This window comes from Hippopotamus amphibius, chromosome 2 (genome assembly GCF_030028045.1).
Source record: "Hippopotamus amphibius kiboko isolate mHipAmp2 chromosome 2, mHipAmp2.hap2, whole genome shotgun sequence".
Classification (NCBI taxonomy): domain Eukaryota; kingdom Metazoa; phylum Chordata; class Mammalia; order Artiodactyla; family Hippopotamidae; genus Hippopotamus; species Hippopotamus amphibius.
In genome coordinates, this window is record NC_080187.1 from 128,361,195 (window position 1) to 128,385,670 (window position 24,476).

Here is a 24,476-nt window from a genome sequence, read left to right on the forward strand (position 1 = left end):
GGCGGGACTACGACCCCCACAATACTGCGCGCGGCGGCGGAGGCGGTGGCGGAGGCTACGGCATTGGAAGGGGCCGCCGCACGGGGCTCGGGCCAATCACGGGCGGGGGAAGACGGGCGCGGGGCACTAAGGGCCTTGTAGTTGCCGCTGGCGGGACTATGGCCCCCACAATGCCCCGCGCGGCGGCGAGCTCACTGCGGCTGCGCGGCGGCGGTGGCGGCGGCCGGGGCGCCGTCGGGCTGGGCGGCGGCGGCGGCGGCGGCGGACGGGAACCCGGCCTGAGCCTCGGAGCGAGTCGCGCGACTCCGGCCGCGGCCACCATGTCCGCGCCGTCCGAGGAGGAGGAGTACGCTCGGCTCGTGATGGAGGCGCAGCCGGAGTGGCTTCGCGCGGAGGTTAAGCGGCTGTCGCACGAGCTGGCCGAGACCACGCGTGAGAAGATCCAGGCGGCCGAGTACGGGCTGGCAGTGCTGGAGGAGAAGCACCAACTCAAACTGCAGTTCGAGGAGCTCGAGGTGGACTACGAGGCCATCCGCGGCGAGATGGAGCAGCTCAAGGAGGTAAGGAGCGAGGGCGGCCGGCGCCACGCCCTCCGCGCCCCCCACCAATCCCGACCGCGGACGGGACTGACCTCCGCGCCGACCCCAGAGCCGGCCCTTGCCCCGGGCCAAGGCGACCCCCGAGGGGACTCCCAGCCGACCTCCAGCCCAGGCCAGACTGACTCCTGACCCCGTGCCAGGTCAACCCCCGAGCCGACTCCTGACCCCAGGCCGGCCAGACTAGCACCCGGGCGCCCAGGGTCAGTGTGCCTGGCCGGCCGGAGGGCGACCCTGCGGTGGGTGGCGGACCCCCGGTGCGGTGGGCGATGCGCGTTCTAGAAACCCTGGGCTCCGCGGCAAGGGCTGCGGTGGAGCCGTGTGGTCAGCCTTTCTGCTCTTGATGGCAATTCTCGGGCATGGTGGGATGGCATCCTCTGCGGTGTTTGACTTTACGCGTGGGGGGGATGGGGACGTGGGATGGATGCAGGTGATCGGCTGGGAAGACCAGGCTTGTGTCTCCATCATCTTCAGGCACATCACCTTCTTTCTCTGGGCGCAGCTGCTTTCAGAGGTTTCAGCGTCTTCCGTGGGCGCCGGGAGACCAGGAAGGGGCCAAGTCGGGGGCTTGCCTTGTATGTGGCCATCACAGCTGGCTGGTGTATCCCACAGCCCCTCCCCATGCTCATCTCTCTGACCACCCCACTGGTTACTGCTCTGTGGTACAGTGCTTCTGTCCACTTCCCGTCCTGGTTGCCCTCCCAGGCCCTTCGCCGAAGTTGGGGTACACGTCTGTGGGTGTTCGTTATGGGTGAAGCCTTGTGTCTCCTGTGTGATTTTTACTCCAGGAGGAGCAGGTTGGACACGCAGGCTACCAAGGAGCCTTGCAGGGAGAGAGCTGCGCAGCCCTTCCCTGAAGTAATTCACTTGGGTGATTTAAGCACCATTTTCTCTCTCAGTCCTCCTTGACTCCCCAGCCTTGTTGTGGGGTTGGGAAGGGAGAAGTTGCTTTCTGGGTGGAACACCCAGGTTTGGATCCAGGCCTTGCCCCTCAAACATCCAGGTTTGAGCAGGAACCTTAGCTTCTCCCTCTGCAACGTCTTGCCCAGAAAGGGTTGGTCTGAGATATATTTGAAAAAGCTGGGCAAGGTGTCAGGTATCTAGCCTGTCAGTGTCTGAGATAGCCTGCCCCTTCCCTACGTGATTCTTCCTCTATCCAGGTGGGCTCTTGGCTCTTGGTCTCAGGATCCACCATGCTTGCTGCTTCCCGAACTGCCCACCTCCCAGCACCCCACTCCCAGTGGCCTAGGCAGGTGCCTGGACTCTTTTGAGCCTCCATGCCTCACTGGGCAGACCAGTCGGGCCCCCTGCTGATAGTGGAAGGAATTAATTGTGCAAGTATTTAAATCTATGCTTGGTGGAGCAGGTGCCCCATTAGTACCTGTAGAAGAGGTCTGGTATCTGTCAGCAGGTATTGGTACCTCCTCCAAGCCAGGCTTACCTGGCACTAGATCTACAAGAGGGGTGACGTGACCCTTCTGGCAAGGGCCTCATCCTGGTGTATGGGGTAGGGGGATGTGTCCAAGATGGAGGGAGGCTGAGGGGGCTTTGAGAATGGAGTGGGAGCACCTTAGGCTCACCCTCTGAAGCTCAGAGACGAGCCCAGTCTTCCCCAGCCCCTCCCCTTAGAGTTCACAATGAGCCTCCACTGGCAGCATGCGCAGTCCCTTTCTGTGTTCACAAGCTCAAATTCGCATCCACTGTTAAGAGCAGACCAGAAGGGAAGGTTGCACAAGAACTAATTATTCCCTGCTTAGGGATCTTCTGGTTGTCAGCTCTTCACTGTCACAAACATTTGGCCCGGTGGAAGAATCTTGACTCGGTTTTGCGGGGTGTGTCTGGAGGATGGGTCCCCAGGGGAATTGGGAAGCCGATGTATCAGTCTCCACAGGTGTTCTTCAAGTGGCTGCTTGCTTAGTTTGATGTTACCGCCTGGCTCCCGCACACACTGGCCACGTGGCCTTGGACACATTGCCCCACTGTCCTGAACTTCAGTTTCCCTCATTGTAGGTGGGATAAGAACGGTTCAGCTGAAAGTCAGCATAAGCTAGAGGAAGGTGCATCAGAGCCTCAGTAGATAGATGTTGCCAGAAAACTCACACCAGTTTACTCAGAGCCACGGCAGCACAGCCTCTTGTCAACCTCTCTAATTCTTTCTTTTGTTATACTTGAAAGTATTAACTCTTCTTTTCTTTTCTTCTTTTTTTTTTAAATAAATTTATTTATTTATTGGCTGTGTTGGGTCTTCATTGCTCCACGCAGGCTTTCTCTAGCTGCAGAGAGCAGGGGCTGTTCTTTGTTGTGGTGCACAGACTTCTCTTGTTGTGGAACACGCGCTCCAGGTGCACGGGCTTCAGTAGTTGTGGTGCACAGGCTTAGTTGCTCCAAGGTGTGTGGGATCTTCCCAGAACAGGGATCGAACCTGTGTCCCCTGCATTGGTAGGCGGATTCTTAACCACTGTGCCACCAGGGAAGTCCCTTAACTCTTATTTTTAAAGTCAAGATTTAAGCAGACAGTATTAGTTGGGTCTTTTTCCTTTCTTTTTAATTTTAATTTTTTTCTCCTGTGGAGAGATGAGCCATCTTCATTCCTTTAGAATTTTATTTCTTTAAAGGGGGTTCAGTTACTAACAAATTATGCTACAAACAGGTGCCCATGTTCCTGTTCAGCACTTGTAGATAATACTGTCTTAGAGGGAGGGAAGCTGGTTGGCCTGTCGCAAGTGGCTGGGTTTGTGACCAGACCTGAGGAGGGTCCTTTGCCGGGCCGGTGGTGCTGGCGCTGGCCCTGCAGCCTTTCTTACTTGGTGAATGTATGTGTGTCTGTGTCCTACTAACACCATGGTGTGGGGGGAGGGGGAGTACCCACTGGTAATAATTTTGCCTAACCATTTTGCTAGTGACAGAGCCTGGCTGAATAAGGGCCCTGTCTGTCCCAAGTTCTGCTCAGCCCCTTCCCTACCATGGTGGGAAAGAAAATTGGACAGATTTTGGTAAGCCGTGTGGTGTTTCCTGTCCTCAGTAGCCATGGAACCTTTCGCTCTGTGCCCTCAGCTGCAGTTTGAAGAGGGCAAGGGTGCTGGGCTGACCGTTCCTGCCTGCGGGGCTCAGGCAGGTACCATGAGTGGGTGGTCCTTGTCTGTTAGGAATGTGAGGGCTGGAGGGCATGCCCCAGGCCAGTGGTGGGGGTCCTGGTGCAGTCTTAGCCCCACCCTCGCTCGGCTCCCAGAGAGAGCAGGAAGACAAAGTCTGGATGCCCTTGCTGAGTTCTGTGCCGCAGGATCTTGTCTGTGCAGCACGCGTACATCCCAGGGAAGCTGAGGGTGGAGTTTGGTGATCTGCAGCCTGTCACAGGCTGGGACTGGTGCCTGGAATACAATAATTGCTTACTCAATACATGTGTGTTGGCTGGTGTCATCAGCCCCTTCCTTCCCTCCATCTCCCCCAGGCCTGGATCCCCTCCCTGCTGTCCCTGTAGTCACTGTCTCTGCTCCTTGTTCTCACCAGGTCTGGAGCTGCCCCACTGCGTGTCCCAGAGGGCGGCCTGAGCCCACCGCCTCTGTCCTGGCTCAGCCTGCACTGCTCCCCTGTGTCCTGGTTGCCTTCACTGCCCTCACCATCTCTGCCTCTTCCCAATCTTGGACCTTGGAAGTCCTGCCTGCCCTTCAAGGCCTGGACACTTTTCAGAACCTCCTCTGGACCCTCCTGAGCCCAGCTCCAGCACCTGGGTATCCCTCCCATCCTGCAGGCTCAGCGGCTGCATGAAGAACTGTGGCAGAGCTGGTGGGAGCAGCTGCTCTGTCCTCTTTGCTTCCTCCTCTCCATCCCTCTTATAATTTCCTCTCTCAGAGGATGGGGAAACCAAGGCAGGGATGGGTGTGAGTGACTGAGGAAGGTCTAGTAACTCAAACCGAGTTGGAAGTGGGTCCAAGTCTGTGTAGAAGCTCCGGATATGCACTGGCTCACAGAGGAGGGCGGTGTGAGGGCTGCGCTCAGGCCTCATCCCCGTTGGTGAGCTTCTCCTTCCATAGCCTTCCTGTGCCCCACTGCAGTCCTCATACCAGCCATTGGGGTCACCACCCTGTTATCTCTGTTGTACTGCTGGGGAAACTGAGGCACAGAGAAGCTGAGTTTCACTCAGGGCTCTGAGCCTAGGCAGCCTGTTCCCAGTTGGAGGAAAGGGCAATTGGAGGCCTCTGTGCAAGGCCCAACCTCCTCAAGTGTTCGTTTTGGGGCAGGAAAAGTCCTGATTTGGGCTAAACCCTGTGAGGATTCTGCTTATTTGATACCATCCTAGAACTTGGGGCAGAGAGCCATTGGGGGTTGGGAGACTCTAAGAGGCCTGTGGGCCTTTCGGGGCCAGCTGTGTGGTGGTCTGCTATCAGTATGAAGAAGCGTGACTTGGGTTGGAAGTTGGGTTCCAGGGAATCCTGCAGGTGCTGAGGCGGCCCTGCTCTCGGGGTCTGACAGCTGGGAGAGGCAGCTACCAGCATCCAAAGGCAAGGAGCATACGGCCCACCACGGTTACATAGCTGGGCAGTCCCTGCACTCTTGCCTGCAGAGCTTGTGTCTGGCAGAGTATTGTGAAGCAGTCTTGAGGGCTCTTCCACTTTTAAAAACTCCCAAGACTCCCATGTCGCCTGACAGTCTGTCTTCCTGCAGAATTTGGGGGGCAGGCAGCTGTGTACCTCAGTGTTCTCGGGCGTGGCTTTGGACAGGTGGCTGGGCACACTGTGACGGAGCTGCTTTTCCATAGCTGGTGCAGGAGGGAGCCAGGCCTGAGAGTGGCACTGCCTGGGCGGGTGAGGAGGCACTGCATGTGCTGTCCAGGGCTGTGGTTTCCACACTTGCGCCAAGGGAGCAGCTGGACCCTGCCCGGGCCCTCAGGAGCTGTGTGACCCTGGAGGAAGCACTGTGCCCTCAGGATCAGTCTGGTGCACCTGGGGCAGTTGGGCAGGTAGTGGCTGAGGCTTCCTGGGTTTGAGCAGCTCCCTCAGAGAGAGGCGTGGCCAGGTAGACAGACTTCTGCTTGGCCTTCCCACCTCAGGGACCCCAGCCCCTTCCTGTGAGGGAGGAGATCAGTTTACCTTGTCAGTTTGGGGCAGCCACTCCTCAGTCAGACCTGCTTCTCCACATCTGTGCACTAGATAAAGGGCCACTACACACGCTGAAGGTAAAGATTTGGTTTCTTAGACAGCGAAGTGAAAGTGGCTAGCAGGCAGGGGCTGGCCAGGACCCTGTAGGCTCTGAGGGATGACACCCTCCTGGGCCCTAGGTCCTGTATTGTGTGGCCCCTGGAGCTGTCCTTCAGAGCTGGAGAGGGCCCAGTGTGACTGCCCATCTGCTGTCCTGGGCATCAAACCTTTCTGTCCCAGCCCTGCTCTGCCATGGGAGGTGGACTGACAGCTGGGGCTGCAGAGGCAGGGTGGGTCTCGGGGACATGTGGCGGAAGGGGCAGTCCATGCTCAGGCGGCATCAAGGAGGATCGGGGCCTGGCTTTTTCTTTAGAGCGTACTATGTTTAAAAAAATCGTTCATTCACTTTAGAGACATCAAAAGTAGAAATGAGTATGTCTCTGTAGGAATTATGGAGTATGTATGGAGAACTACTGGGTGTTTCTGCTTGCCGGCTTTCTTCTTCCTGTGTATGTATCTGAAATACATGTTATACTGTAAAAACTAGAAAGTGCTTTGAACATCTGTAACAGTCATTTCTAAAAAGACAGTTTGGTATTTTTGAGTTGCGGAAAAGTAGGTTTCATTCAAGTGGATGAAGACATGGAGGTTTCCATGGGTTTGGAAGGTGCTGTGCACTTCCAGTCTGTTGTATTATGTGAAATTATTGTCGTGGTTTGAGTTTTAGGGGTTTGCTTTTTTGAGGCAGTATTTCTTCACGGTTCCCCTCCTAAAGGACTTCCACATTTAGGGGAAGTTTTAAGCATAACCAGAGCGGAGAGATTGGCCTGTGTGTTTTCCTGTCACCTCGGCAGCTCCAGCTTTGGCAGCCTCCATTCTGTGCCTCGCTTCTACTGTAAGTACAGTGTGTTGTGCTGAGAAATTCACTTTTTTTTATAGAACAGAATCACAGATTACTTTTCATACCTCAGAAGATGAACGATTCCTTGATGCCATCTTGTATCTGGTCAGCATCTGGATCCCCTGTTTGGCTCGTAGTTGATTTACAGTTGCTCTATTTGCTTTGGGAGCCAAGCAGGTCCACTTGGTGCACCTGGCTGAGGGCCTCACTGCTTACAGAACCTCACGTGACCGTCCTGAGGCTGCCTGTCCTGTCTCCCCACTGGCAATCTGGAGCAGCTCTCCCTGCCCTTGTGCAGGCCAGGCACCCCACTCTTGTCTTTTTTTTTCTCTTAAGAAATTGGCCGTAGTGCTGCCTTCAGCCAATGCATGGCCTGGCCCTTGCGCTGCTGGGTCATTGTTGCCCGTCCAGTTCGTTCGTTAGACCAATTTTTATTGTGCCACGGGGGCTCATGGTCACCTTCAAGTGTGTTGTGACTGTGAGGCTGAGAGGTGCCCAGCTCTCTCTCAAGCAGGAGGGAGGAGCTCTCTTTGTCCCAGTTCCATGGGTGAGGATGCTGGGGCTCAGAGTGAGGGCTGACATCCCACACTGCGTGCTAGTAAGGCTTGACCTGATCCCAAGTGGTCCACTCCCTGGGCCTTGGTTTCCTTGTTTTAGGCTAGCACAGCCCTGAAGCCCTGGCAGTGGACCAGATTCTCCCTCTGTGATGCTGTCAGGGTAGACCTGGGACCTCACCCTTCCAGCTCCTGGGGTCCTCTGGGCACTCTCCTTGCCTTCACCCTCACATCCTGCCCCGAATGCTCTGCAGGGGTCCAGGCTTGTCCACCCACCTGAGAGATTCCCAGGGTGTTGTAGAACTGTGACCCAGGATGTAGGCCCCTGGAAGGTGCTACTCTAGGTGGGCTGTCTGAAGTCACGAACCCAAGGTTGTACCTAATGTTGCCCCATTGCCTGTTGCGGAGCCTGGGATTGCTGTGGGGGCGGCGGCAGCTGACAAGCAAGTCTGCATCCTTGTCAGCACTTCGTGCTGTCAGCTTTGTCCTCGTGGCCAGCATGGTGAGGGAAGGAGTGTCTCGGAGGCTTGATTTCCTTCCTCTGGGAGCAGTCAGTTCTGCCATAATACTCAGTTTGAAAACGCAAATTTTTTCCAGTGATTGCTGTTTGAGGGAACAATGTGAGCATGATAAGAGGTTAGCATTCGCTTATGTGCGATTTTGCCCTCAGAAAACTCCAGGTGAGCACAACCTGCACCCAGTAACCCACCCACCTGCATGTGGTGCGGCTTTCCATCGCATTTCAGGAGGCCTGCTTTCCGCCACAGGAAACATCATAGATCACGTGCCATGTGTGTTGCCGTATTTATGTGTTTTTAAACTACCTGACACTTGTAAAACTATGCTGCCTTTTTTCACTAATCTAAAAAAATAAACTACTTTAGATCCCCTGGCTGAGGTGTTTGCCAGGCATCTCCACTTCAAGGTGGCTTTTATTCTTGCCAAACTGTGCACAGCCCCCACCTAAGGGGCATGTGCTCGCTTCCTTGAGGGGGAGCATCTACATACATTGTTTGGGATTCTTCCCCATGGGAGACTTGTCTCTTCCCAATTTATTTATTTACTCATCTGTTCATTTATTTTGGTATAGACTCATGGGTGTTTAGTTTATATTTGGGCTTTATTTTGCTGCTCAGCTTGTTCTAGCTTTGGTTCCTGGCAACTCTTTCATTTCATTTGGCTGCTGTGCTCCTTCAACACACCCATCATTGTGATTCCTTCCTCCCTCCCTTCCTTCCTCCCTCCCTCCCTGCCTCCCTCCCTCCCTGAGAGCCTGTTTACTTTCTGGTGCTACAAGGTTCTCCAGATTTACCCTGTATGTTCCCTGCCCTGGTCCTAGAGTCAGCATTCTCCAGGAACCCTGATTCCTTTTATTGGAGAATGGTATTAGAAGCCAAGATCTGGGTGCTGGGTGTTTGTTGCTGCTGCAGTGTCCCAGCTTCTAGGCCCTCTCAGCCAGCAGAGCCAGGAGATAGATGTGGCCCAAGTATCCACACACATTTCTAAGTGTAGTCACATGTATGTGTATTAAGCTCAACGTGAGTTCCTACTGATGTCTCCATCTCTGATCTATCACCATGGAGATCATTCCCACCACCTCCCCTTGCTTGTTTGTACGTAACCGCCCTCCACCAGTGGACAGCTGGCTTCCCCGTCCCCCATGCAGCTGCGTAATCATTCCTTTCCAGCACATATCACAGTAGTGTCAGAACTGTTGACCTGTACCCCTTTGTGAAATAATTTATCTCTCCAGTATAGTGCTCCTGTGCAGTTCTTTTTGACTTTGGTCTTATATACTCCACTGATTTCCAAATACATTACTTAAACAAGCACCTTATTTGCTGTCCCTTTCAGTGAGGTGGTTTCATCCATCTGCAGTGCAGCTAGATTGTTTCGCCACATTCTATTTTCCATCCTAGGATCCCCTGACCTCCTAAATGATTTTTTTAAATTTTTCATACATTAAGGTTCACTTTTTGTGCTGCAAAGTTATCTGGGGTTTGACAAACAATTAATGTCATTTATCTACCATTACAGTATCATACAGAATTGTTTCACTACATTAAAAAAATCCCCTGTGCTTTACCTGTTCAATACTACCCGCTCCCAAAAATGCTGGCAGCCACCGATCTTTTACTTTCTCCATACTTTTGCCTTTTCCAGAATGTCATAGAATTGGAATCATGCAGTATGTAGTCTTTTCAGAGTGGCTTCTTTCACGTAGCAATATGCCTTTAAGATTGAGCCATTTCTTTTCATGGCCTAATAGCTCTTAAAAAAAAAAAATCACAGAATAATATTTTATTGTTTAGATGTACCACCATTTGTCCATTCGAACTGGGCATCTTGGTTACTTCCAGCTGGGGGTGATTATTAATAAAGCTGCTATAAAACATCCATGTGCAGGTTTTGTGTGGACATAAGTTTTCAACTCTTTTAGGTGAACACCAGGGAGTGTGCGACTTGCTGGTAAGAGTATGTTTAGTTTTGTAAGAAATCCCGCCACACTGTCTTGCAGAGTGTCTGCACGGTTCTGTATTCCTGCCAGCAGTGAATGAGCATTCCTGTCGCTCCACCTCCTCACCTGCGTTTGGGTTTGGCATTGCCCGTGTTTTGGGTTTTAGCTACTCGTGTGGGTGTATAGGGTCACCTCATTGTTCTCATTTGCATTTCTCTGCTGACTGATGTGGAACATGTTTTCATGTGTTTGCTGTCTGTGTATCATCTTTGGTGAGGTGTCTGTTCTGATCTTTTGCTCATTTTAAAATCGAATAGTTTGTTTTCTTATTGTAGAGTTTTAAGAGTTCTTTATCGATTTTGGATACAAGTCCTACTTTGCAAATAATAACCCAATCTATGGTTTGTCTTTTCATTCCCTTAACAGTGTCTTCCATAGAGCAGTTCTTAATGCTATTTTGCTTTCATATTAAGATTGTCATCACCAAACCCAAAGTCATGCAGATTTTTTTGTATGTTTTTATCTAGAGGTTTTGTTCATTTTGTATTTTACATTTAGATTTGTGGTTCATTTCTGGTTGGTTTTTGTGAGAGGTGTAAGGTCTGTGTCCAGGTTTTTTTTTTTTTTTGCATATGCATGTACAGTTGTTCCAGTGCCACTTGTTGAAGAGACTGTGCTTTCTTTATGAAGTTGCTTTTGCTCCTTTGCCAAAGGTCAGTTGACTGTGTGTGTGTGTGGGTCTGCTTCTGGGAGTTCTCTTCTGTCCCATTGAACTGTGCAATTATTCTTTTTCCAGCACCCTGCTTTCTTGGTGTGTGTTGCTGATTTTATTAGGTTTCTGTCTTTTTTATGTGTTAATGGTGAATCTTTCCCTTAAGCCCTGTGGCTTTTGTTGTGTGACTTGGCTCACCTGACTGGGGTCTGCTGGCCTAGGTCATCAAGCCCTGGGTTGGCAGGGTTGGTCTTGGTCATTGTCAATCAATAGTCCTTTTTTTTTTAATCTTGAGAAAAAGTAATCGAATACACATGGTTAAAAACAAAAATCGCTAGTACAGTTGGTTAGATTTTTGAAAGAAGACGAGTGTGATACTTTTCTGTGTCTTTGTGTCCCTGTTTTTTTTATTTTTATTTTTTATTTTTTATTTTTTTGGGGGTACACCAAGTTCAATCATCTGTTTTTATACATACATCCCCATATTCCCTCCCTCCCTCAAATTCCCCCCCACCCTCCCTCGAGTCCCCCGCACCCTCCCCGTCCCAGTCCTCTAAGGCATCTTCCATCCTCGAGTTGGACTCCCTTTGTTATACAACAACTTCTCACTGGCTATCTATTTTACAGTTGGTACTGTATATATGCCTGTGCTACTCTCTCGCTTTGTCTCAGTTTTTAAGGTGGTCCATTGGGACCTTCTGCTTGAGCAGCTCAGTCAGGGGTGACTACAACTGGGAAACCACCTGGAGAGATGCTTAACTTACTAGCCTTACTGCAGTCAACTTAGGCAGTAGTTAGGGGAGGGGTGTGTACCCAGGTACTGCTCAGACCTGGAATTGAACTCCACTTGGGCGTTTACTAGCTGCTTGCCCCACAGGCAGAAGCCACCTGCTAGGTCCCTCCAAAAGTGTGACAGACGCATCCCCATCTGGGTTTCAGGTACCTTCACTGTTATTTCAGGTGCTCACCACCCTATGGGAGCCCCTTTCCAGCCTGCCAGGCCTCTAAGGTCTGGCGCCCTCCTCTGGTGCTAGGGCCAGACTCCACCCCAGAGATGCCCACCCAGCCTTTCCCCATGCCCGCTCTGACTCTTCACTACCTTTGGGACAGGTCTGTAGGGACCCACAATGGGTTTATGGTTGGTGTGGGTGGTGCTCCGCATGCCAGGTGGCCAAGTCTGCATCTCTTTCAGACTCTCACTGCCAGGCACACCTCTTTCCCTCATGCTCTCTCAGCATCAGTGTCTCACCTGCACTGTGGGATGCCCCTTGTGCCTGCACTGGTTGAAGTCTGGAGTGCATCTCAGTTTTCAGGACCCACAGGAGCCTGTAAGGCTCTGGAGAGGGAGAGTGCTCCTGGACTAAAAGCACAGGGCAGAGGATCAGGTCCGGACCTGGCACTTTCTTTGGCTGTGGTTTGCACAGTGGCTGCTGTAACTTGAAACAATGTTGGTGCTATTGTGATTGGGCTGAGAAATGGCCCCCTGGCCGTCTACTGGAGGGTGTCCAGGATGAGTCAGGAGTGTTAGGCAGTGGGCTTTCATGCCCGAACTATGATGAAGTGAACCGTGTGTGTGTGTGTGTGTGTGTGCATGTGTTCACATGTGTATGTGTCACAGACAGCGCTGGAAGGATCCTTGCAGGCCTCACTCTTCTGGGTGACCTTGATGTGTGTGAGTTGGAGGGGGCGAGGCTGGGACACCAGATACCTGGCTCCAGTACAGGGGCTCAGCCATCCACCCTGAGCTTCAGGTTCTCGCCTCTTTTCATGAGCAGTGCAGCATCCTCAGTTCCTTGGGGTGTGGGCGTCCTTCATGGCAGAGACTTACCCTGCCAGGGTGACTGCGGCAGATGCCAGACATGGGGGACACTTGGCCCCCGAGACCCTTTATCTCATCCTGGCTACAGCTGGTGACAGGCCCGCCTGCCTTCCCGAGCCTCTTAGGGCAGATGTGAGCATTGAGTCATCGTTGCTGCCAGTGCCCATATGTAGTTCCATAGGCTCCACTCTCATCTCCAGAGCTGCAGACCTCTGGGTCCTTGCAGGGACAGGGCCTGAGTTACAGAGGCTCTGGCCATTTGCCGACCACGAGGCCTGCTAGATGTCCCTTCCGAAACAGGGCTAATAACGTGAGGGCATGTGTTGAGATTAGAGATGAGGTGAGAAACCCCAGTCCACTTTCCTGGTGTTTCCAGCCCAGTATAGTCCTGGCTGGTCTGCGTAACAAATGTCTTCTGAGCTTGGGACAGATGGGAGCTGGACAGCTCCCCCAACTGCAGGTCATTGAATAGAGGTTTGTGTCCGGCAGCCAGCTGCCTCAGAAAACAAGGGCTCGTCCCCAGGCCCCAGGATTGGCAGAGGAGCCAGAGTCTGTGGGGACTGCCACCGGCCACAGGGCTCAGCTGGCCAGAAGCCTGTCTGCTGACACTGGGGCAATTAGGGTATAATCTTCTCTAAATGGCAGCGATTCTGGTTAAATCCCTCCTGCCCAAGAGTGGATTCCCAGTTTTCTAAAAGCAGCTTAGTGTTTGGACGCTGCCCAGGGCAGCTGTGGTTTGTGGTTGGTGATGGGATGGATGTGGACCTATGGGACAGACGTGGGGGCTGGGGGTGATCCCTTTGTGAGCACCCGCCCTTGGGTCCAGTTCTTCTGATTCCTACAACCAGTGTGCAGATGCTGTGATGGGAACCTGAGACGGGAAGCTGCATAATGGGAAGGCAAGCCAGTGGGGAACAGCTGTCACACACGTGCCCCTCCTGGGCCTTTGGAGGGGGCCTGGGACGGCGTGGACCCTTGGCACGCTGATGTGCTGGATGCGGCCTGTGTTGGGCAGGTTGTGTGTAGGTGTGCTTGCAGCCTCTCTTCTGCTCCGGTTCCCAGGTGGAGCCGCCATCCTCTCCTGCAGGGGGATCTGGGCAGCCTTCCCGGGCTCCTCCCCGCCATCCTGCCAGGTGAGCGTGTTGGAGCTCCCTGGAGCCCAGCTCCACCTTTACCCCAGCCCTCTCCAGCACACCCTGCCCTTCCGGGGACATCCCAGCTCTGGGAACTACTTCACTGCAAAGAAGAATAGTGTTTTTTGGAGTGAGCAGTCCTGTGGTGCCGCTCGGGGGAATCATCTGACCTCACTGAACCTCTGAAATGGGAGTGATAAATTTCTACTTTGCATGGCTGTTGTGAAGATCAAATGAGACTCACACCCACCTCTGTCTCCTTTGGGTGGTAGCCAGGCCTTCCCAGGCTGCCTCCAAAAATGCCTAGGGGCCTGGGGCCATGCCTGCTCCCACCTGTCTGCTCAGGAAACCTGTGAGCCGGGGAAGCGGGAGTGGGTGTGGGGTAGGTCCTTCTTGAGTGGAAGGTGGGAGCGGATGAGAAGAGCTGGCTGAGGGTGGTGAGCTGAGCTCTCTTGTGGAGCACACAGGGGGTCCTTTTGTGTGGTCTGCAGGTGTCTGAGGGAGTGGGTCTGTTTCTGCTTTCTCAGCTGATTTGGGTTCCTTTGGAAGCTCACGCGGAGCCGTGTGTGTATTGGATTTCCTGCGTGCCAGGGTCACCTGGGAGCTTTCAGAAATTCCAAAGTATTGGCCACACCCAGAAGGATCAAAACAGTTTCAGCGTGAGACATGGGCATCGGGTGTTTTCATGCTTCTGGAGGATCCCAGTGGGAAGGTGAGTTTGAGAAGCCCATCATGCGCTGCAGCTCAGCTAGGGATCTGTGCCCTGCCTGGCCACCTGCGTGGAGTGTCATCTGCACAGTTACAGGATTTATCCTCATCTCCCCACCTTGGTGCACAGGGGAGGCCCAGGAATACCCGTGGCTATGTCCACGTGCTGGTGGGAGGGCCTGCCTCTTTCTTCCCATGGCCAGGTCATGGGCCACCGGCTGCCCTGGGTTGGCCCTGGAAAGGACCCCTCTCTGGAGGTGTGCGTGAGCCATGGGCAGACCCAGGTGGAGGGGTGAGCCAGGAGCCATTCCTGCTGCCAAGTCACTGGGGGTGTCTCCTGTTGGCTGGGGAGGAGAGGTAAAGAGGAGAGGCCGCTTCCCACCTCCCGCAAGCACCAAGCCTCACCCAGCACACCTGCCATCTGCCAGTCGCTGGACCTGCTGTCCCTGTCCACCCACTTCTGGGGTGGGCCTGTCACCCCCTTGCAGTGTCCCCACATCCTCCTTCGTCTGCCGTCAGTCCACATATATTTACTGAGTGCCAGTCACTTGTCCGTGTGGGCTTGCCCACTCCAGGCCTGTACCCCACGGAGGAGGCACAGACTCAGTGCCGGGCATGGGGTGCCCTGAGGTGCGCTGCTGCTTGTGTTCCCACAGGCCAGGCTCGCCTTCCTCGTGTGTGAAGCCACCTCACCCCCACTGCCCTGGCGCACACTATGTATTCAACGGGTTTGAACCCTGCTTCCCCGCAGCCCAACTCTGCATCTGTGAACTGAAATGATAGCACACCAGACCTAGGGTGGCTTCCTGTAGGGAAGGTGGAAGGTGCCAGGGTAGCCCTTGGCACTTTTTTTTGCTTGTCCCCTGCTGTCCCTGGGGCTGACTGCCCTGAGAGCCCCCCCCCCACCCCAGCCGCCCTTGACCCCTGGTGACACCCTGGATCTGAGATATGGCCTGACGGGGACCCAGTGGGGATATCACAGGGCTCTGTCCAGCCTTCCAGAAGGTTCTGTTCTTGTGTGGGAGCTTGGGCGTGCCCTGTCCCATGGTTTCTCTTCCCAGAAGCTGCTCCTCCTGGCCATTTCTGTCTCACCTGTCGGAATTTGGGTGATTCACTGTGAGGGAAAGCGGAGCCCCTCTTCCAGTGGCAGACTGCATTGTTCAGATCCACCTCTGACAGATGCTTCTGGGGTGACAACTCTGGCTGCCGCCCAGATGATTCTATCTGTAATCAGCTGTCATTTTAAAATTGGGGCATAATTTACCTATTACGAGACACAGAGTTGTTTGTGCTCCTGTGGCTGCCCTGCCTGAGGGTTGTCCTCACATGCCTTCCAGCCCAACCCATGCAAGATGGCCCTGCCGGCTTTCCGCTGCATTCGTTAGGTTCTGTTCTAGGCTTGCGTATTGATGGGCTGCACCCAGGTGGCCTTTTTATCTGGCTGCTCTGAAAGGCATCAGAGCTGTGAGTGTTGGTGGTTGCTTTTTTCTCTGAGCAGTGGTGCCTGAGTCATATGTCTGAGTTACCAATACCTCCCCTTGGAGGACGTCAGGGTCACCTGTGCAAGGCTCTGTGTGGACCTGCATTCTCAGTTTCCTTGGTGATATGCATGAAGAGAACTCACCTCCCTTTTTCCAGGACAGATACACACAGGTGACCACCCTGGTCCCATGGCAAAAAGGCCAGCTCCTCTGTGGGCTCGGCCCCTTCATGTACCCAGTGCTCGAGGGTGGCAGGGCTGTGCCAGAAGGGAGATAATCTCCGTAAGTCGTGTGAAGTAGGAACAGGGACCAGCATGACCAGTCTCAGCCAGATCTGGGGATTAACAAGCGCTGCCCCAGTAAGCTGGAACATTCCAGATTCCAGGCTTGAGACTGGCAGGGCTGACTGGCAAGGTGGGGCTGTACCTGGGAAGGGACCTTTCTGACTCCTGATGTGATTCTTAGGTGTGGGCAACTGAACAGCAGAGTCGTGGGTCCAGCAGAGTCGTGGGTCCAGCAGCCAGTTCTGCCTTCCAACCTGTTATGCCTCTTTTGTGCCTTTTCTGGCAGTCCCACCTGGGAAGTCATATGGAGTTGCTTGTTTCAGAGTTCAATTTCTCACCTGTGAAAGGAGATCCCTCCTGTGAGAAAAGCTAAGCTAATGGGTTCATGTTGTCGCAGAATGTGAAGTGGGCAGGCCTCGGGTTATTTGCCCGCCCTCCTGGACCTCTCCCAGCTGTCTCATCTCTTCCCTGGACCCCCATCAGAGCTGGAAGGGGCGCCCAGGAAAATGGGCCTTGGAGCTACTGTGTTTCTGTGTGCTGTGTGAGCCTCGGGGTCTTTTTCCAGGACATCTGTCCTGGGTGCATCCTCATTGGTTTCCAGATCCAGCCCTTCTTATGCCCGTCTCCCTACCCCATCCCCCATCCAGGCTGGTACTTTGTGGCTGTTGTAACTTGTTTCTCTCCAGTTGCCAGCAAGACTGTGTGCTTGTGTGGGGTGAATGGAAGCATATGGCCCAGAGTGAGCCTGCTGTCCATTTTTTTGTCCCATTTCCTGTCTGGACCTTACAGTCTTATATCAGGTTTTTACTGAAGTGCAGTTATGGAAAGTTGATCTCTCATTGTGTCTCTGATACCTTCTGTTTCTTTAGTAATGAGTAATTGGTCTCCCAGGGCTATATTCAGATCTGGGGTACATTTGGTTTGGGTTTTGTTAATCTTATAACTGTAATTACATTCGGTAAAATGCACAGACTTTAAATACATGTGCACTCCATCCCTGAGCACGTCTGCTTCTGCTTCCTGTTCTTTCTCATCACCAAGAGTGGTGATAGCTAAGATTCTGAGCGTCTCACCTCTAGCGTTGCACATTTAGGTAACATTGCAGATATTGCATCCTTTTCAGTGGTTTGATTCTATTTCAGTATTCAGTTTCAGAAATCATTTTGTTTACTTTTTGAGATATAATTTACTTCCTATTTATTTTTAAACCCTATTTATGATAGTTTTGACAATGGTCATACCATACTCTTTTTAAAATGAAGGTTAGTTTTTGTTGGAGTATAACACATAGAAACTGCACAGATCATGCTTGTGCGTACGGCTTGATGTCTCCATGCAGCAAGCGCATGTTGTCAGCATCCCAGGGACTGTTCTCTGATGCTTGTCCAGGGCTAATAGTTCAGACTCTTCCCCATAAATTGATCTTACCATTTTCGACTTACTATAGGCAGTCCTACAGACTGTGGGTTTTGTGTGTCCACTGAACATTTTGTACCTAGAGACACTGTCGCCTGAACTTGCAGATGGTCAGCACTCGTTGCTGGTAGGTTCCATGCTTCCTTACCCAGATTTGTGCTGTTGGACTCTGTGCCTCTGTCAGCATGCATGTAACAGCACCCAGGGTGGGCACTGGCATTTTCCATGTTATATTCCAGCCTTTCTGACCCATGTGTCCTAGTCGCCATCCTGGTGCTAGTTTGCATTTCCCCGTGGACCTTTCCTGGGTTGACTGGCTATTTGGAAACCCTCTTCTGTGAAGAGCCTGTTCAGGACCTTTACCAGTTTTTCTATGAGGTGTCTACGTGTTTCTTCCTGAGGTATCAGAGTTCTTGTGTATTCTGGACATGGATCCTCTTGCCCTCCGGCTGTGGTTCTGACACTGGTGCTGCAGAAGGAGCGTGAGGGGGTAGGGATGACCCAGAGTTCCAGCTGTGATTTTGCCCAGGATAGCTGAGGCCTTGACATGGCCCCAGCCTCTTGGACCCTTAGTTTCTTCCTCCCTAAGATGGAAACCAGAATTCTCCTGAGAACTTTGAGCTAGGCATCAAGTGAAATAATAGATTTAAGGAAAATTGTAAGAGTGGTAGCTATTATTGTTTGTTTGTTTTTCAGAACTTTTATTGAGATATAATTGATATGCATTTAAAGTGTACAATTTGATATTTTTTTTCTTATTAGTAGTGTATATATGGCAATCCCAATCTCCCAATTCATCGCACCCCAACCCTCCCCACTTTCCCCACTTGGTGTCCATATGTTTGTTTTCTATATTTGTGTCTCTATTTCTGCCTTGCAAACTGGTTGATCTGTACCATTTTTCTAGATTCCACATATATGCAATATTTGTTTTTCTCTTGCTGACTTACTTCACTCTGTATGACAGTCTCTAGGTCCATCCATGTTTCTACAAATGTCCCAATTTCGTTCCTTTTCATGGCTGAGTAATATTACATTGTATATATGTACCGCATTTTCTTTATCCATTCATCTGTTGATGGACATTTAGGTTGCTTCCATGACCTGGCTGTTGTAAATAGTGCTGTAATGAACATTGGGGTGTGTGTGTCTTTTTGAATTATGGTTTTCTCTGGGTATGTGCCCAGTAGTGGGATTGCTGGGTCATATGGTAACTCTGTTTTTAGTTTTGCAAGGAACCTCCATACTGTTCTCCATAGTGGCTGTATCAATTTACATTCCTACAAACATTGCAAGAGGGTTCCCTTTTCTGCACACCCTCTCCAACATTTATTGTTTGTAGATTTTCTGATGATGCCCATTCTGACTGGTGTGAGGTGATATCTCATTGTAGTTTTGATTGGCATTTCTCTGATAATTAGTGATGTTGAGCAGCTTTTCATGTGCCTCTTGGCCATCTGTATGTCTTTTTCAGAGAAATGCCTATTTTGATATTGAGCTGGATGAACTGTTTATATATATTGGAGATTAATCCTTTGTCTATTAACTTGTTTGCAAATATTTTCTCCCATTCTGACAGTTGTCTTTTTGTCTTGCTTATGGTTTCCTTTGCTGTGCAAAAGCTTTTAAGTTTCATTAGGTCTTACTTGCTTATTTTTGTTTTTATCTCCGTTACTCTAGGAGGTGGGTCAAAAAAGATCTTGCAGTGATTTATGTCAAAGAATGTTCTTCCTTTGTTTTCCTCTAGGAGTTTTATAGTGTCTGGCCCTACATTTCGGTCTTTGATCAGTTTTGAGTTTATTTTTGTGTATGGTGTTAGGGAGTGTTCTAATTTTATTCTTTTACATGTAGCTGTCCAGTTTTCCCAGTGCCACTTATTGAAGAGGCTGTCTTTTCTCCATTGTATATCCTTGCCTCCTTTGTCATTAGATTAGTTGACCATAGTTTATCTCTGGGCTTTCTATCCTGTTACATTGATCTGTATTTCTGTTTTTGTGCCAGTACCATATTGTCTTGATTACTCTAGCTTTGTAGTATAGTCTGAAGTCAGGGATCCTGATTCCTCCAGCTCCATTTTTTTCCTTCAAGATTGTTTTGGCTATTCGGGGTCTTTTGTGTCTTCATACAAATTTTAGGATTTTTTGTTCTTGTTCTGTAAAAAATGCCATTGGTAATTTGATAGGGATTGCATTGAATCTATAGATTGCTTTTGGGTAGTATAGTCATTTTCACAGTATTGAGTCTTCCAATCCAAGAACATGGTATATCTCTCCATCTGTTTGTGTCATCTTTCATTTCTTTCTTTAGTATCTTATAGTTTACTGAGTACAGGTCTTTTACCTCCTTAGTTAGGTTTATTCCTAGGTATTTTATTCTTTTTGTTGCAATGGTGAATGGGATTGTTTCCTTAATTTCTCTTTCTGATCTTTTGTTGTTAGTGTATAGAAGTGCAAGAGATTTCTGTGTGTTAATTTTGTATGCTGCAACTTTACCAAATTCATTGATTAGCTCAAGTAGTTTTCTGGTGGCATCTTTAGGATTTTCTCTGTATAGTATCATGTCATCTGCAAACAGTGGCAGGTTTACTTCTTCTTTTCCAATTTGGATTCCTTTTATTTCTTTTTCTTCTCTGATTGCTGTGGCAAGGACCTCCATGTTATTGTTAGTATTATTAAATTTTTTTTAAATGGTAGGAGACCTTATACCTACTAGCATGGCTAAATCAAAAGACCAACAATAACAAGTGTTGGCAAGGATGTGGAGAAATCCAAACCCACACTGGAATGGAAAGTGATATGCTGCTTTGGCAAACAGTTTGGCAGTTCCTCACAGTGTCAAACATAGAGTTACCACGTATATGTACCATCAGTCCGCTCCTACCTGTATACCCAGAGAATTGAAAGTGTGTGTCCACATAACAGCTTGTACATAAGTATTCACAGCAGCATTATTCATAACAACCCCAGAGCGGAAACAACCCAAATGTCCGTCAACCAATGAATGGATAAACAAGGGTGGTCCATCCATACAATGGGATGGTATTTGGCAACAAGAAGAAGTGCAAGTGCTGGTGCACACTACCAGGTGGATGAACCTTGAAAGCATTATGCTCAGTGAGAGAAGCCAGTCACAGAAGAGAATATATTGTATGGTTCCCTTTATATGAAATATGCTGAATAGACAAAGCCATAGAGACAGAGAGTACATTGGTGGTTTTTAGGGTCTGGGGGAGGGGAGCTGGGGAGTGAATGCTAATGGGGAATGAAAATGTGGGTTATGAAAATGTAAAATTATTTGGTGGTGATGGTTGCTTAACCCTGTGAATCTACTAAAAACCACTGAAATGTACGTGTTAAATGGGTGAATGTTATGGTATATGAATTATATCTTAAATTCTATTTCATTGGAGGCAAAGAGGAGAGTCTCTTTGCTTGCTAAATCATCTGGATAAATTGCACTATTGCTTTCAGGTAATCCCAGAGGATTTGGGGCAGCTCCCTGCAGCCTGATAGCTGTGCTGTCCCTGACGCATGAGCTGCGGGTGACAACTCAGGCACCTTACCCTCCTGCTTGGGTTCAGCCCTGCTCATTAGCGTCTTTGTTGTTTTCTTTGAATAAGTCTTGTGTTTCTGGTTCAATTAATATTCAGGGTTAATGTTTTTTGATGTTGAGATTATAAATGTAATTGTTCTTTTTTAAAGTATGTTTTCCTAACCTAATTTAACTTGGGAGGATTAGAGATCTCTAAATGACCTTTTTGGAGGTGTTTCTTAGTACATTTTCTGGATAAAATCATCACCTGCAGACAATATGGGATTAATTTATCCTTTCTTCTGTTTCTTCCTTCCAGTCTCCGAAGTGTGGTGAGAGGTTATCTTACCTTGTCCTTGTAAGTGGAGTGACTCTACTGTTTGTCCATCATTAATGTCTTCAGTTCATTGTTAAGTTGGCTCTCGTTTTCAGTCTGTCTAGGTAGATTTACTACAGCTATAGGTGCTTTTTCTGTGAAATTAAGACAGAAAGTTACCACATACATCTCTCTAAAACTTCAGTTGAGGAGCGAGTTGAGAGCATCTTAGTGCAGATGATATTCTCCCATCCTTGCTAAACATGAATTTGTCTGTGACAGGAATGTTGATCGTTCGCCTTCTGACACTGTATGGTTTACTTACTGTGCTTGCTTATCCTGATCCCAGGCAGGTGCCAAATCAATATTTTTAAATTGAATTAAATTAGTGCCACTGGTTTTGTGTTCCTGGGGCAAGGGAATGATTCTCAAGGTTAACTGTTGGCTTCTGTTTGCTGAGGTCTCACCCAAGTTCCTGCATGCACATCCGCCCAGGTGTCCTGGGACGCCCCACTGCCCAACCCCCGGCTTTTGAAGGGAGGATTTGTGGAGCTCCTGTATGAGTTACAGGCTGTCCATTGAGCCTGTGGTGACTGCCCCTCCCTTACCTCCCCCGTCCTGTCTTGTGCTGGGAGTGGACAGAGAAGTGGACAGAGAAGTTCCGGCTTCCAGCCTTGCCACAGTTCAGAGATGCAGGGAGTGGGGAGGAGGGATGGGGGTCACTGGCCTGCAGCTCCCTGGTTTAGGGGCATGTGCTTTGCATATGGATATAATCATCACCAGGTTGAGAAAAGACACTAACTTAGGGGCTTTTGCTTTTTTTTCTTTTGTTTTGAGTTTTTGTTATGTCACTTCCCCTTTGGGAGACTTTTGCCTCATTACTTTGTTCAGTTCCTGTTTCTTTTTAACATTAATATGTATTTTTAGTGTAACCCCTCCCCCAACACAGTACTGCTTTGGCAGTGATCCCCAAGTTCTGATACGAGATGTTTCTATTTTTTGTTTATTTGGTTTCCTGTTATTTGTTCTGACTACCCTCTCTGAGACAGATGTTGTATAAGAGGTCAATTTCTATGTGTTTAGGTGTGTACTGATTTTTTATTTTTTATTTTTTTTATTTTTTATTTTTTTATTTTTATTTTTATTTTTTGGCGCATGGGCTTAGTTGCTCCATGGCATGTGGGATCTTCCTGGAGCAGGGATCGAACCCATGTCCTCTGCATTGGCAGGTGGATTCTTAACCACTGCGCCACCTAGGAAGCCCAACTGATTTTTTTTAATAGCTTTTATTTTCCAGAACAGTGTTAGATTTACAGAAAACTTGTAAAATATATTTAAATTTTTTTCTTCTATGTTGATGCACATGTATGTATAGTATCTTCCCTTTTTTAGATTACTGTGATGTCACTCTGTCCCAGTGTGATACCATTTCCTTAGGGGAAAGCTCTATCTTGAAAGGAAGCGTGTGCCCTTCATCCTCTGGGGTTTTTTTGGTTTTTGTGTTTGCTTTTTAATATTTATTTATTTATTTGGTTGTGCTTGGTCTTAGTTGCGGCAGGCGGGCTCCTTAGTTGTGGCATTCAAACTCTTAGTTGCGGCATGCATATGGGACCTAGTTCCCTGACTAGGGATCAAAACCCAGGCCCTCTGCATTAGGAGTGCAGAGTCTTAAGCACTGGACCACCAGGGAAGTCCCCATCCTTCTGTTGAAGATCTTCTCTACATTGATGCTAATTCTGACTCATTTGGGTATTGCTAAACGCCCCAGTCTAGTTCTTCGTCAGGTGACGCACAGTCTTGCATGTCTACCATTCTGTACTATTTTTTACTAGGCCGTTTTGGCCAGTGAGTTAAGTGTTGATAGGTTTAATCAACCTTTGATAAACTTTAATCTCCTAATGCTATAAGATCTTTATCTCATAATAATATCTGAGCTTGTTATCTGTGTCCGCTTCATAGGCCTGAGTCCCACGTTGAGGTTGACGAGGCCCACGTGGGTTCTTGGGGCTGACAGCCTCACACAGAGGGTGCCGCCCATATTGCAGGTCCCCCGTCATGTCTTCTTTCCATTCCTCAGAGTTGCCAGATCCCCCTTTGACCCAAGCGAGTGGTGAAGCCCTGTGGTTTGTGCTAGTTTTGGGGTAGGGGGATATCCATCAACTGTCAGTATCTGGTGAGCACCGTTCTGCGGCAGCCTTCATGGAGCTTGAGTTACTGGTTCCTCTTCCCTACCTAGCTCCCTGCATGAGGATTGGGAGGGAGGCCAGTTCCCAAGACTGCTCCACCCTGCCTTAGAACAGAAGCAGACAGCTGCAGCTTTCTACTGACTATTAAGCGCTGTGTGCTCTAGGTGGGGCTGAGCCTGGGCCAACAGGTCCAGCAGGCACAAGTGTGCCAGCAGATGGTGACCATGTGGAGTGATGACTGGAGGGACTCCTCCCTCCCTGAGCACCAGCTACCAGCTGGCCCAGCTCTGCCCCAGGCCGGTGCCCTCCTCCTCGGGGTTCTCAGCGCACACTTGCTCTGAGGAGCTGCCTCCCAGGGTGAGGTTCTGGTAGGGACACCACTTTGAACCGGAAAAGAAGTGAGGGACGCTTTAGGGGCTTCTCCCTCTGGTTGGGGGATAGAGAGGCTATGCCAATAATCTCTGGTTGTAGTAATCAAGACCTTTGGTGAGCTGAGGGTGAGGGGTGAGTCTGTCCATTCAGTGGTTCAAGCATGTCCAGGCTTTGGAGTCCCAGCTGGGATAGAATTGGGTCCTGAGGGCCTGACAGTGTCGGCTGTCCTGGTACCACGGGCACCCACTCGAAGCCAGACAGTAAACATGCTCTTGCTAAAGGGGAACTGAAATGTTACCTAGAAAGGTCCTTGTGAAGCGAGCTGGTGAGGTTTCCTATAGGCCTGCACAGGAAGACGATGCGGGGTGGGCACGTAGTGACCATCCTCAGCCCCTGGTCCCAGGAACAGGATTAGGCAGGAAACCCAGTAGAGGGGCCTGGATGGGCAGCTGATAGGAGTCAAAAATTTCTGGGATGCGCCCCCACCCTGCTGCAGCCTGGTAGCCCTTCAGGAAGAGGTGGGAACTGCTGTGCGTGGGTGGGGCTGGGTCAGCCCAGGAATTCCAACAACAAGGAAGTTGAGAATCCCAGATCCCAGCTTCATTGTGAAAACTCCTTCCTGGAAGGGCACCTTACTTCTGGTACGCTTAGTCCAGTTCTCCTGGCTTGGCATATGTTGTGCCTGCTGCATCAGATTATTACCCGAAAAACTGGTTCACCTCTTGGTGGGTGTCGAGCCAAAGAGCAGGAGAAGGAAGGATTTATTACTTGCGCAAGTAAGGAGAACACCGGTGATCTTTCCCAAAGCAGTGTCTCCCCAACAGCAAAAGTGCGGAAGTTTTAAGATAAGAGTGTATGCCTATTCATGAAAGGG

General features: G+C 50.1%; 1 protein-coding gene across 3 annotated transcripts in view; it reads left to right on the forward strand.

Moving 5' to 3' along the window:
• The first annotated feature begins 206 nt into the window (after positions 1-206).
• The window catches only part of BICD2 (BICD cargo adaptor 2), a 58,075-nt gene continuing 33,805 nt past the window's right edge, over positions 207-24,476 (forward strand). For 2 of the 3 annotated variants that reach the window (XM_057721383.1, XM_057721382.1), the window contains exon 1: positions 207-560. In XM_057721383.1, the coding sequence (XP_057577366.1) occupies positions 321-560 (240 nt within the window). In that variant the 5' untranslated portion in view covers positions 207-320. Of the gene's footprint in view, positions 561-13,475; positions 13,661-13,835; positions 14,021-24,476 lie in introns of those variants that run through there. The other variant, XM_057721384.1, reaches the window with a different exon arrangement.